This window comes from Epargyreus clarus, unplaced genomic scaffold (genome assembly GCF_041222505.1).
Source record: "Epargyreus clarus isolate Ecla_fem2 unplaced genomic scaffold, WU_Ecla_fem_2.2 ptg000007l, whole genome shotgun sequence".
In the NCBI taxonomy this organism is placed as follows: domain Eukaryota; kingdom Metazoa; phylum Arthropoda; class Insecta; order Lepidoptera; family Hesperiidae; genus Epargyreus; species Epargyreus clarus.
Genome location: NW_027332215.1, coordinates 564,000 through 579,144, shown reverse-complemented (window position 1 = coordinate 579,144; position 15,145 = coordinate 564,000). Strand labels below are relative to the sequence as shown.

Sequence of the window (15,145 nt, the reverse complement as noted above, 5' to 3'; positions counted from 1 at the left end):
AAGTTCAGGATGCTGTTGACTCTATGCCAGACATGGTGCATCAGAGGTGCATGAGAGACAGATTTATACCTACAGATCTGTACCGACGATTTGCACGTTATCTAAATAACTATTCATCAATTCAATCAGGTCATGGTTGATCGGTTATAAACACTATTGTAAAAGACACCCACTACATATGGAACCCAAATGACCTTTAGATTGATACATTCATTCATTCAGGTCATTACCGAATGTGTGTTCGCACTTCTGTAAACTTGCTACTAATGCCTGCCATACATACTACGGTGCACCGGAGAAGTCTACCTGTTCAGGTATACCTGCGCATGTACACCGGACTGTGTGTGAGAATAGACCTATGCAGTTTTTTGTGTGCAGACGACCGGCGCATGATCATAAATCGATTATTTCGTGTGACACCGTACGGCACGTCATCGTCTTCAATCGATGCCATCGCTACAGAATTGGACATCGTACGTTACATCTGAACCTCTCCATATACGCTACCGACGTGTGGTTGACCTGTACCGGCAAACCTGCGCAGGTAAACTATCCTATAGACAATCGGTAGATGTAGTTACCATGAGATGTTCCCGTCCTTCAGCGAAGTTGTCGTAGTACTGAGGGTGGAGGTAGCGGCGCTCCCACTCGGCGCGGTTGTCCAACACCTGGTACACGTCGGGGTGCGTGAGGCTGGTGTCGAAGCTCTCCGGGTTGATCAGGTGGCCCAGCTCCTGCTCGTTGCTCACGTGCATCATTATACCCTGGGGACAGACATACAGTTTATGTTATTTATATATTGATACGTGATGCAAACATTTTGTATGTGTTTTTACGAAAATTACCCGGACGGACAAGTATGAAATTTGCAACAGTTATAGTTTATATACCGAAGAAGTGCATAATGCTAATATGTTTTTTAAATAATGCCTAGAAAGTATATTAAATCAATAAAAAACACATTACAAGCATACAATTCACAAACTATGTAATCAATATTTTCTTATAAAATGACACATCGACATGAAGGAAAATGACACATTGACATTTTTATATTTTATCATGAAAAAACATTAACATTATATACAACCTACATGGATGCAAATTAAGCAAAGCTTACACATACGAGTATATACTCTTTTGTTTATGGCAGTTTTGTTGTTTATTTCTGATAACAATTTTTATATAATTATGGTCGAATTTCGACTCCCGGGCAACCACTAGTTTATTTTTGTTTTGCAGAGGTCATATACAGTAATAGTCTGATGGTTGGTTTGTATTTCAGTCTCTCACGCTGAACGTCCTTTCGATTTAAAAGTTGGAACGCACCTTCTTGTCCATCAAAAGGCTGCTGTCTTTTCCAATTTATAAGCGTATAAGAATTTTTTCACTTAAAGAAAACATCTTGAAATAACCTACATGCCTAATGCCCATGTATGTAGGTTGGGGCTAGTATGTCCATACAATATATTATATCCGACACCAGGCCTCGACCTAATTTTCACAGCACCAGAGTCGCACCATCAGGTCTCTGGCCGTCGTCACTGCACAAACCACTTGGTTCTAGTGAGGCCGGTACAGAGACGGTGACAATATTCCTACGGGTAAAATCACTTAAAGTGCTATATAAACGGCCAGCGCTCCTGGACCAGGCCAACACATATCGACCATACGCCTCGGCCAAATAGGCAGCAATGAGATTCAGGAGACCCACTGAAATTCTGTGTTGAAGTATCTAGAATGGTGCTAAGATTTCGGGAAGGAAGTGCATGCAAGTGACCTGAGTCTTCTCCGAAAACAGCTAAAAGTCTTGCTTGTTCCGTAGTGTCTGCACAATGTTCATGAAGTCAGGCAAACATGGATGAAATGCCAGGCAAATCCCAAGCTTTTTGTTGAGAAGCATGCAATCAAGCAGGCCTCACTCAAGCTCACCACACGAACATCAGCTATGTCTATGTTTAAAATTTCACTGATGAGGGATGACGAAGTGTGGAAGTAGAAGCCAAGAAAGTTGGCAGGGCCACAGTTGCTGTGGATCGTATTCCTAACCTTCCAAATTTAATTGAAATGAAATGAAATGAAATATTTTTTTATTTTTTTTAAAGGCAAGCCTGTCTCCAAGAACAGTCATCAACATTTAAATTTAAAAAAATTGTAATACAAAGTTTCAAAATATTGTCTATGATATTTGTATCCAAAGGGAATTTCCAAATAGGACAACAACGCAGCAAGTAAATAAATTTAGGTGTAAAAAGGCAAAACGAAAAATGTAGACAGCCAAGTGAGCATTTATTTCAAAAAGACGTCCGGATGATTTGTTAAAAAGTTCTTATTTAGAATTTATAACAGATGTTACTGCATCCTCGAATATCGGACTTCCTAATAATGTAAGATTATGAGTGGATTTGATCGAAATATTTGGTGTTAATGATTTGAATTTTGCTACTATGTCTATAAATTTATTGATTAATCCTTTATCTGGCGTTGGTTTTACTTTACTTACTTTCAAGACGTACAAATACATGGTTTAAGTCAAAAAAGAAACATATTTCCCATTACACGTTATAGAGTTTGTGACTGTCTTGTATGTACATATGTATACTCACGCCTCCGGTCTCTTGTTCTTGACGTCAGGACGAGCGTGTTAGACAAATATTTATGCGATGTAGTTCGATGCGCAATACCAGAGTGGAATGCTAGAAGTTTCGCAAGTAGAACGGATCAATTGGCAACGTTACTTAACCAATTTACAGCATCAGAGTCAATCGCGAAGGATCCACTCGACGGAATTGATTCACAAAGAACGGTACTCCGAGCGCGCCAGCTGTATCGCATTATTATCTATACTATGCCTAGATGCAACTTTGATACTTTGAGCGGTATATTATTTTCTGCGAAAAGATGGCTGGAGATGATGAAAAGATGAAAAGATTCGTCCAAATCGAAATACTGATTACTGATCGATATCGATTTATATAGCACGTATTCGATTTCATACAATCGAGTTGTTAGGAATATTTAATCCGTTTAAATCTCACACGTTCACTGTCACAATCTCATTGAATACAATAAATAATGTAAACATAATAAATGTTGTTTTATTGTTTGTTTTTACACACACGGTTGTCTTGAAACCGCGTTGTCACTGGGGAGGCACTACCACTGCACCTATTTCTAACAGGATGCAGTTAAGGGTTTGGATGCAACCATTTTAGTTCTCAAGGGCAACAATAACTTTGGCGACGAGGGTCAACTACTCAACGAGGGTCGGCTTCTGGAAGAACCTCCATGATGAGTTGGTTGTAAGTATCCATGAACGTCTGTGAGCGCATAATAATACGTGGTGTCAAGGGAAGTGTCTACGAGTAAGCATTTATTTTTAATATTAATATAAAAAGCGTCTGTGATTTCAAAAGATCTCCATTACTTTTTGCCATTGACATTGAAAGTCTATTTTTCTTCTATGATCTGTTTGAATGAGCTATACCCTAAAGGTGTTGCAAATCAAACAAACCTGTAGCGCTACAGTTTTTGTTTTTTTGTTTTTTTTCATATACACAAACATACCGTAACAATAATAGAAAAGTGGTAAATAAATAGCACAACAATACTAAATGGTGATTGATAGCCTCCTCTCCAGCGCCGGAAACACTCACTTTGCACCGGCCTGAGGGAGCAATATTCACACAATGCAAGCCACATCTGCATATCACCACCTAGCATAGGCACATGCTATATATCTAGGAACATTGTGTCTAGAACATATCTGCTTCAATCCAGTGACAGCTCTCATATATGTTAACCAGTGGCGCCATCTACTCCAGTATTTATTTCAAATTAATCGTTAAAGGTTAATGTTAGGGGGCTGACATCATCAAATGCATTTTTTATGTGCGGAAAAATGAGATAGATTGAGATACATTTTCTATACGTAATTTTGAATATCTCTCAAATGAGCTATCTCTCAATTTTTTAGGAGCTTTATCTCAATTTTTCACGGTTTTCAGATCAGTGTTGACTAGACTACATATATTGCCAACAATGATGTTTAGAAATAATCAAAACTAATAGTTGTTGCCCGCTAAGGATTACTTAACCCACAGCCCTACACGTTACACTACACCAGAGTTAGTGCAGCTACAGTTGAACTGCAGAGACATACCACCCTTACTCATTCATCACATATAACACGTGGACTATAAACGTCCGTAATGCTAATATTGTGTCGTGTATTTAATAAATATACAACCTATACAATACAACCTATACAAGAACAACCTATACAACACAACAAGAATCTCATATTTTTGCTGCGTTTGTGCATACAGATATAATTGAACACATTTTGAGGTAGATATTATTACTTATATACCAATGGTAATAGGGAATATGCATAGTTTTATTTTATTATTTTAAATCACTTATCACTTCGTTTTAACACAGTAAAAAATATAAACAATGTTATTATTTTCTGAATTATTTTTTTAATTATTTAAAATATCGATAAAATTTGACGTTTGAACGCCGCCATTTTTCGCGCCCTTTGAATGACGTCATAGAGCGTGTTTTGTGTTGACAACTATATGCATCATCATCAACCCATTACTGTCCCACTGGTGAGTACGGGTCTCCCCTCATAATGAGAAGGATTAGGGCTGATTAGGCCGTAGTCCAATTAAATCCAATTACATCTCTCAGGTATGTTTATATGAAATGGCATGTTTAATGCAGTGCTAGAACACAAATGTGTGATCTCACCAGATCTCGGAGGCTAGCGCAGAAGGCCATGTCGGGGTCGTGGTCGTCCTTCGAGTAGGTGATGCCCTTGGCCGCCGGGGAGCGCAGCACGCTCGCCTTCACCAGGTAGCAGTTGGTGATGAACGGCACGTTCCATGTTCCCCTGGAATTACATAAGCAGAATCATTATATTATGTGAATGAATTGAATGAATCAATCATACAGCTCCAATGGAACGGGAAATGGGATTTTTTTTAAATGGGATAATTCTATTAAAAATGGAATAGATGTGTGTCTTAGAATGTTTGGATGTTTGTGTGTCAATCATGTCACAACTACTGAACAGATTTTGAAAATAGGCTATCAGCTACCTATTATCCCGTAAAAATGTACTGTGCCTAATATCTTTACTTACGTATTTGCTTAGGATTCCCGTAATAACGGGATAACTTGGCTACTTTTAACGGATTCGATCATTGTGAGTTATTTTGTGTTTTTATTTCTTTCTGGTCGTTTGTATACTACGTATAAAACGACTTGGCTATTCTAACCGAATACGGACCCCGAATTTAACACGAGCGAAGCTGAGGGCAGAAGCTAGTATAGACCTCGCTACGCCACGTGCGTGTTGGTGCATACAAATATTACAGATCTTATATGGTTCTTTCTATACAATGTTTAGGTACATTTGGACCGCTTGAACGAATATACAGTTAATTGGATGCATTATTTTTCTACTATGATTTTATATAACACTAGGAACTTTATTTTACACTAGACTTTTTAAATTAAATGTCGTTGGATTTTCGTCGCATTAGCAGGCAATTTCCATTCCATTACAAAATTTTATTGCATCCAAAGTATATGTTGAATGGCCATCAGTTTGAGAGCCGTCATGTTGGCCCCTCTACAATCTAGATAAACAAATTGTCCGTCTAAAAATAATCCGGTCTGATCGCCACAGATTGGAGCTTCCGCAGCCTTGAACCGCTTCGGGCAAGAAGCCGCTCCGTGCACGATGCACCACTGCACTTCAGGCTCCACCTACTGTCGCCACGTGTACGGGAATTCGCAGGACGTCCCGTTTTTTATTTAGTCTTAGTAGTATTTAGTTAGTATTTTAGTTGTTATTGTTGCTGCTCTTAAAATGGCGTGTATTTTTATATTTTTAATATGATTATTGTGGGATATACGAACCATTTTTTACAATAATAATTATTTTAATAATCGAAATGTAGGTCTGATGATTTACATTTATCTAAAATTGCCAATATTAGCCAAAACAGGATGAATTTTACTTTTGTCATTTATTTTATATTTTAATAGCTACTTATAACTAAAAGAAGTAAGACTGTTACATTATTTCTTTATCAGAGATACTTCATTCAAAGCTGGTAATTTTAATTTGATATAAGCATTTTTTTTCTAATTTCTGTAAAGATACATGCATATCGTAACGCAATGCATTTTAAACACAATGGCTGCGGATTAAAAATATCAAATTGTTAGTTCTGATATTTATTATTCTGATAGATTTTAACAGAAAAAATTGTGAATAGTCCGGCGTACCGATGGTCACCCTATATCAATAAAACACAATATGACATAATAACACTAAGTTACGTACTTAATGACAAATGTTAAATTAAGTTTACAATAAAGAAAATTCTGAAATTATGTAAAATCAGTTGTCATAGATTACTGAAAAGTTGGTCACAGAAAAAATATCTAAGGATAAAGGATTTACAGTGCCGCCGAGGTTTTGTACTTTAATTATGATATGTTAACTTAAAGTAAGGAGTTCAGATCTTGCGTATTTGCCTATAAGTGTAAATTTTAATTAATGCCATTTCTATGGCTAGAACTAGAGTTGGATCACTCATTTATAATATACTACATGATAAATACATGATAAAACACTATATGTGAAACGATTGCTAAACGGGTGTCCTCTGGCGGTTACGTTGACCCGCGAGGGATAGGCGCACAGTTTATACATACAACAGTAAGGCGTCCTCGAATAAGCTATGTCTAACACCATATAATATACATCTTTATATAACACTGGACATCTCTAATTTAAAGTTAATCAAAAGCCTTGCTACCTCGAATAACTACATAAAAACGGCTCATATAGTTGAGTCTGTCCGACAACAGTCATAATATTTATAAGACAGACCAATTGACTTACTATCAACAAGTCAATTAGGCTGCTTATAACACGTTTCCTCACGCCACCAAACCTCGCGTCTTAAGGCATCACGATCGATGTCTAGGGGATCGAATCTAGCGTTGAACCTACTGGCAGATGTATTGGCTGTGTAGAAGGAAGCAGTCCGAGGGGACACAAGGGCCCCGTGCGATTATACAATTGATCTGGAGCCGGCTCTGCGCGGCATTCGCGACGGGAGCGCACTCGCATGCGGACTGCACCGAGCCCGTACAAATGTTGCTGAAAAACGCCTTCCTCACCGCACTGCTACTGCTACTGGTGTTGGAGGGCGACGCGCGCAGGGGACGCACCAGGTCGCGCACCAAGTCCAAGGTGAGAACACTTTCACTACAAACTCACCCTACTAAACTGTCCTGAAGTATCTCACAATTTGGCGGTAAAAGACTAATCACGGGTCTCTTGACTGAAAGGCATAAAAGCCACAGTGCACCACGCGGCACTAGTGCGCAATAGACTTCTTACACCACTAAGAACTTTCCCGCAATTAACCTTAATCATAAAGAAAGTGACGATTGATTTGTAATACACACAACATCGAAATATCTGAGACGCGTGCCAGGAATCGAACCTCCGACGCAGAACATCAATTGAACACACTACACTATCAAGGCTTATCAAATGAACGAAAGCACACGCGATGCCACTTAAAAAAATTAAAGGAAGCAGCCATTAAATTCGATTATAGGGGGCACTACTGCGTTCTAGATAAACTTAGTTCGTTGTTTCAAACAAACTATTCTGTTCGCAGGTTCAGATCGGGCTGCCCATCACCGGCAAGTACCGCGACCCCGAGTCCGACCAGTACTACAACAACAACGATGTAAGTCACTTTCATTTTACTATTTAACTAAAATTAATTTCTACCTTTCTTTCAGCAAAGCGATAATGTTGTTTAGTTTCGTTTTCACTTCACCGTTTTTTCTAATTTTGTATTTATGTTAGCAAAATGTAGCAAATAAATAAATCGATATCCTTGTACGTCACTTACTGAATAAAAACACGCGCTTATGCAATGTTACCACGCATTTACACTAATTTAGAAATTAACAAAAATAATAAACATTACAACTATTATGCACTTTAAAATAGACATCACAAGACATACGGCACATCGGAAAATGCAAATTAAAGGCAAACGATTTATATCCCAAAATATTTTTAAAAGTAAAATTCGCACCAAACTTATTATCTACTGTTACTTTCAATGTCCCCATTTGTAATATTTGTTGTACTATGTGAAATAAAATTACAAAAAAATAATATTAACTAACCCCTGTTTTTTTAAACTTCATTGTAATAACGTAATTGTTAATATCATAACGCTTCATTCATTATGATGTAGTATAAAAATAAAGTACTGGACAACGCACTAAAAGAAATCAATACGGGTAATTTGTAACCGCGACCAATGACGCAAATATCAAATTGATTTAGCGAAGACGGGTCGTAGGTAGCTACTTGTAGGCCGATTCTAAATTGTAGCACAAAGGGTATTGGGATCCCTATTATTGTCCGGGCAATTTTGCCATTAAGGAACGGAGGGGTCGGATGTGGCGACCGATCACAATTGGTGTTAGTGGCGGATTGCCACACAATAAGGAGGCGTGCAAAGTGCACGGAGGACCATTCCAGCGGTGGTCGCCGACCGCTCGCCACCACATCCGACCCGTGACCCTTACCCCGTGGTGAAGAGCCTTTTGCTGATCGTATATGTGAGTTCAATTTTTTTAATTGTAAAGTGATCATATTTTAATGTTCAATTAATTGATCGGTAGCACTTTTGAAATATGCTCATATTTTTTTTGTGATTTTTATTTGACTTCAAACTTTAAACCCACCCAAATTCGACCTTCTTCAATTTGCGAAGAATTTTTTAAACTTCTTTTTTTATTGTTACAAATAATAATTTGATTATACTTGACCAAAAATAAATACACTATCTTAACTTAACTTAATTTGATATCAAACTAAATCATTTTAAATAAAAATAAAATTGACATTTTGATTAGACATTTAAATATCTATTAGTATTACATAATTACAATCGTAATAATTTAATACCTCAAATCTCTTGGCAACATTTGTGTACATAAAGTCTTGTATGTAATTTTAATGAATCAATGATGTTAGGTAATAACTAAAGTGTGCACATTCTATCACAGCACATATCGGTGCAGTTGAACTGTATCAGCCTGTATTACTGACACCATAACCTGTTGTATCTTAGTGCAGTTTTCAGTTCTTGCATGAAAGCAAGGTGCGCTCCGGGGACCGCCGGACTAGTACGCAACCTAGGATGGACTATTATGTTCTCCTTCTAACATTTATTAACTTGCAGCTTGTCTCTGCACGCATCGTTACACGTGAGAATTTAATTAACCTAGCGCTAAGTAGCTTAAGTTAACGTAAGTTGGCCCTCGCACCTTTCACATAAGGATGATCTCATTTCCAATGGCACTATCATGTACTTAATAGTTTTAAGGGGCCCGTAGTACTGGAACATATGGTAATACTGGTCAACTAGTGTTCACGCACTGTATCTGTTCTTGGGATGCTCTTAAAGATTTATGGAGCTGTAAGAGAGCTTCATAATTATGGAAATTGTGAGGGAAGGCCGACGGATCACTCATTAAAGAAGCATGCATCATTGCTGTGTTATAAAGGTCAGACAAATGAACACAAACGTATTGAAGCACTTGGAATCTAGAGATGTAACACATATTCGCAAGCGCCATTTGTCTGCTAGTTTAAACACTTATTATTTGTTGCATGCGCCTTTGGTGTGTAATCTCCACTCACAACTTTCCTGCAACCCCAACAGAACAGTTCTTATGAAAGTAATAATAATTGGTATAGAGTGAGCATAGGCTGCCAATACCTCGGTACGAATCATAGGCGATTATAATTAAATAAAAATACAACAACCAAGCTATATATTCGTACCTGAGTGCGCTCGCTCCATACTTTATAATTATTCTGAGGAGCATCCAAAGTGCTCGAGACAGCCGGTTAGAACACCAACGGCAATAGCTGCCTTCTGCCGGCTGTCCTCTATCTTAGAGACCCTACCCTACCTTAGCGCCATAATCGAGGAGACACGGACTAACAGGTAAGTGCAGGTAAGTAAGTGCAAGTACTACATCAGTACGAGCGCTGCCTTGCGAATAACTAATACAATACACTCCTGCACAGCGAATTGTGTTATCAGTAAATTGTTGGTGCTTAGCGAGATCACGCACTAGAAATGCATACAGCAACTCTATAAGATCTATCCGCATAATATGCATCGGTTTATTACCAATTGTAATTTTACTATAAAAATATTTTAATTTAACTGTTTTTCTGATTTTCAAAAGTCGTAACGAAATAAAACTTATTATAAAAACTGAAAATCTGAAAAATAATATTACTAATAGTGCAAACATTTTTGTATGAGTAATATTTTGGTTTGTGATATATTTATTTAAGTAAACATATTAAAAAGAAATCAAATATTGTAAAATTCTGCATGCGGGAATACATAAAATTAAATAAATTCATAAAAATTATCGAGATGTTTTTAACAACAAATGCGACCCCTTTATAGGCAAACGCGATAAGGGGTCTTCATCTTCATGTTAAGAAACGATGCTTAGAAGCTAGCCACTATTAGAGATTCTTAAAACATTACCTATGTTTTTCGCCGTATGCGTTTTTAGTGCGTTCTCGCGCGCGTCCATACGTGTCATTAACACGTGGTATTGGGTGGCAGGGAGCGAAAATACTACTGGCGTCGCACTTCGACCTGGAATATGTCCTGGGTCACAAGATTGCGTTTCTTTGCATCGCTAAGGGGTCGCCGCGCCCGCACATCACTTGGTTCAAGGACGGGGTCGAGATATTCGCTCATCACTACTTGCACGTTAGTATGTTTGATCTAAAAAGACGTTCCCTACACTCACAGCCCCACATTAGGATTCCCTGCGTCGTGGGTGTCATGTACACACACATAGACGAACACATAACACAAACACATGTATAAGTAGTCAAAATCACTGACAATTTAAACCTTACTTTGAACTACTGGACATAATAATTAATAATTGCTTTTAATCTTAAAATTTTCGCAACAACAAATAACTTGGTTCCTTTATACTGTTTTCTTTGTAGAGCCATATTTGCAATCTATAAACTACAAACAAGCATCATAATTAAAAGCCAAATACCAACTTTGCTTAAAATCACCTATCAACACACGCCTGTTATTAATAATCAATCTATCAAAAATTTTACCTACTAAGGATCGAAATTTGAAAATGTCTAGTATGCAGTCGAAAGTCAATCCTTGGCAGGCAAAATATTGGATAGATTGATTATTAATAACAGATGTAAACCATAAACTAACAGCTACTGAAACAAATCCCCAGATCCACGAGTGGCCGATCGGTGAAGACCGGGTGAAATCCAAGATCGAGATCGATCCCGCGACGCAGATGGACGCCGGCGTGTACGAGTGCACCGCCGACAACATGTACTCCATCGACCGTCGCTCCTTCAAGACCGACTTCTCCATCGCGTTCGATTAACAACCACTACCTGTCTTCCACAATGACACTACGTCTTACCTAACCTCACCTTATTCCACCTAACCTCACCCTACCTTCGCTAACCTCACCTTAACTTCGCTAACCTCAAATTGCCCTGTACGAGTAATGTAATCTTACAGAAAATTGTCAATTATTATAATTTTTGGTGATAATGATTGGGTTAATACTAAGACCAGTATTATATTGTTAACAGTGAAACTTACTGACACTTCACTTGGTAATCGATGCTGTTTTTCGTAGTTAAACAAAATTTTATCCACAGTGCATATAAGCCACTCGCTAACGTTCAATATTATCAGATATCATTTTAAACACAATAATCAATTCACATGTAGTATAGATTAAATAAGTATAAAAGTATATTATGAACACGAATAGTGCGAGCGTAATATATTTGCGAGCGAATTTGATAGTGGTATTAGTTGCACAGCGAATTACATACACAAAATGATTTGTTATTTGCTATTATATCTATGTTAAAATGAAGTTATCCTTGTTTGGACAGCTTATGCAGCTTAGATTAGACCTTCTTGGATTGAATATTAAAATGTGGAAGCAACGGATTGTTAATAAAAAAATGGCGATAGGTGTGATGTGGGGAATAAAATTGTTTATGGGGTGAGTTGTTTCAGGATATGTTTCGATATGCTATGCTGCAAATTTCTGGGCATGACGGGTAGATAAGGTAGTGTAGTGTTGCGAGTTGGGAAGAGGACTATGAGGAGAACAGGAGACATGTACAACACCAATATAGTAATAGATAATAAGCACTCGCAAAATATAATGCTCGCACATGCGAAAAATGATTACGAAAAACAGTTGAGAAAATGGACAGGAACTTTAATCACTAAAAACGAACATAATACTGCACAATAATGTTAAAAATGTTGTAATAAACTTATACTTTAGACTTTTGGAAAAAGATAATCACTCACTCATCCCAAATATAATGTAATATTATACATATAGTAAAAAGTAGTATAGAAATTCAACTATAGTTAGCATATTCCTATATATTATAATCGAAGACAAAGTAACGAAATAGACTCCGAATGCTGGTTTTAGAACAACATTTTGTAATACATATTGATATATGATGTGTCGTCCAAAGCAGTGAAGCAGCGTAGACTTATTTATTATAAAAAACGTGTTGCGCGTTAGGAGTCCAATTCGTTATTTGATTAAGGGCCTCAGTAGACATGCTACTTATAGCTTCGACGATAATTTAGCTACATTTTGGAAGCTAGTTACAGCGATCAGATGATACGACCCGCAAACGCAAACGCGAAAAAATGTCGCTGTTGTTGATGCAGTAAGTATTATTGCAGTCGCTAAAACGCGTTTTTAATACCCTGATCGAAGTAACAAATGACCAAAACGTGATGCTGCGTCGATGTTATCGCTAGAACAAAAATCGCCGATGTTAAAAGCAGCTAGTCTCTTAGGGATGTAATCCTAATATTTTATAGAGGCTTGAGTGAGTGATTCCAAGGGGACTTGTGGTTAACTGAGGGAATCGCTTGTTTAATAACTGGAATAGATTTGTGGCAGTGTGTTTGGACCAAGTTGTAGAATTAGAGGTAGACTATCCTGTAGGCCTTGGGTGTTACCAGGGCAACGTAGTGTGTAGATTAGAATTAGAACTATTAGTACTAGATAATACTTGGTCTGAACGCACTGCAATGTTTGTGATTAACCACATTATTCAAATCTTTCTTGAATAGGTTCTTTATTATATAATAATTTTCATAAAAAAATTTAAGTGTCGGTATAAAAATTTTGATAAAAACTTTTTTTAGATATTACTTGATATATACTTTTTCCATACTTCGCTGAAACTTTCAAATATTTTATGGTTGTATAAAGTCGGAATATTCTTTTTATTTTGTTATTAATATATTTTTGCATGCGATTAGTTTGTAAAATAACTTTCATGTTAAAAGCGTCCGTCTACAGAGTATCATTGACATATCAAAAGCATTTCCCAAACGTTTACACGTTAATTAAGCAGGCGTAGTTACTTTATTGGCGTTTAATTCAAAAAGTATTTATAAAAATAATTATCTAAACAGATAATTATTAATTTTGTTTCTTATTTATACTGGTTTCATCAAAAATACATAGAAGAAAAGAGCTTATTAATGTTGACTATCAAGGTATAAAGTATTTTTGTGAATTTCAAAATTTTACTTCATTTATTCTTGTGAAGACGTTACATGATTTTACGTAGATATTAAGTACATGAATATAAATGTTATAAAGATTTTATCATTGTCTTTCAAATCGTAATAAATTGTCAAAAAACTAAAGTATTTTAATAACTTATACCCCAATAATCTAAATTTGACAAATGTACGTATTTCCAGGTTGCCAATTATTAAAATTGCTAACATATATTTACCAAGCTACCAAACAAAAAATATGTTTGAAAAAGAAGTATGTGTTTCCCTAATTACATATTTGAACATATGCACGAGCTCTACTGCGAACACACGATACTTATGTGCCGCGAGGCGACTTGGCGTTATGGTCAGATATATAGACACATAGACAGTCTGAGTATGTCTTTAAACGTAAGGATGGCAAATAGAAAGGTGGTCCGTCTGATAGTAAGTGGTACCACCCTCTGTAGACGTCACCAAGAGAACTAGTGGCATAACTTATAAGTCGTCGAACAGCTCGTTTCTTTCAAATACCGTATGATACCATTAGTAGCACCTTATAATTGGCGACAATTTGCATGGAAAATTTTGAAGGTGGGAGAACCCTTTGTGGTTCGACTCCGGCGGCACCACCGCTACACCTATTTTTACCTAATAACAGCAGTGTTAGGCGCTGCTGTGTTCCGGTTTGAAGGGTGTGGTAAGGGAGACAGACTTTTCCGAGGCGTTCCAGCTTAGTCCTCAGGGGTAGCGGCGCATCTGTGGCCGACCTCAGGTAGGAATATCTAATCCTATCTGGGGTTGATTACAGATGTCCATGGGCGGCAGTAGCCACTTACCATCAGGTGGACTGCATGCTCGTCTAATACTCTTATATTATAAAAAAAAAATAGTTGCCAGTGGTTCAGTAAAAATACATCTGGAAGAACCCTTATTGTTGAACTATAGCGACACCTATCTATTTCTGGCTTACAACTAGGCGAGTTGATAACTTAGATTTGTATTTGATAAGTTCCTTCTTAGTCCGAGACGGCTCCCCAAAGAGTGACGCATGTGACTAAAAGTGTAAATGTAAGTGGCGCCAACTAGAAGTCTGACGTATGGGATGACGAGAATAACACCCGAAATAGTTGGCAACAGCTGTTACTTGGAGAGGTAATTCGCATATATCAAACAACGCCAGTACGTGCATTTAATACACTGACCTTTGAATATATCATTGTCGCCACCACGTTGATTTGCCTATACTTAAACATATTAAATTTCACATATAGTAAGAGTAAATAGTACGTTATAACGTATTGTTTGGGTAATATATAAACTGTTTTCGTCATAATTTCATTGCGGCAGTATCCGTCACCTATTTCATCCTTATAACAGTGTTTTAAAAGTATTATGATACAACTCAGTGCATAATTTATCAATTT

General features: G+C 37.1%; 2 protein-coding genes across 4 annotated transcripts in view; one reads left to right on the top strand and one right to left on the bottom strand.

Annotated features, from left to right (window-relative positions):
* Plod (procollagen lysyl hydroxylase) overlaps window positions 1-15,145 on the bottom strand; it is a 42,862-nt gene that overhangs the window by 12,636 nt on the left and 15,081 nt on the right. For all 3 annotated transcript variants that reach the window (XM_073074281.1, XM_073074282.1, XM_073074283.1), the window contains 2 exons: window positions 4,759-4,900; window positions 582-764 (listed from right to left, as the gene is read on the bottom strand). In XM_073074281.1, the coding sequence (XP_072930382.1) occupies window positions 582-764; window positions 4,759-4,900 (325 nt within the window). The remainder of the gene's footprint in view (window positions 1-581; window positions 765-4,758; window positions 4,901-15,145) is intronic.
* LOC140743203 (immunoglobulin domain-containing protein oig-4) lies at window positions 7,031-13,260 on the top strand. The gene is made up of 4 exons (XM_073074284.1): window positions 7,031-7,282; window positions 7,719-7,790; window positions 10,722-10,871; window positions 11,377-13,260. Exons 1-4 carry the CDS (start codon window positions 7,046-7,048, stop codon window positions 11,533-11,535), a joined length of 618 nt encoding a protein of 205 aa, XP_072930385.1. The 5' UTR covers window positions 7,031-7,045; the 3' UTR covers window positions 11,536-13,260.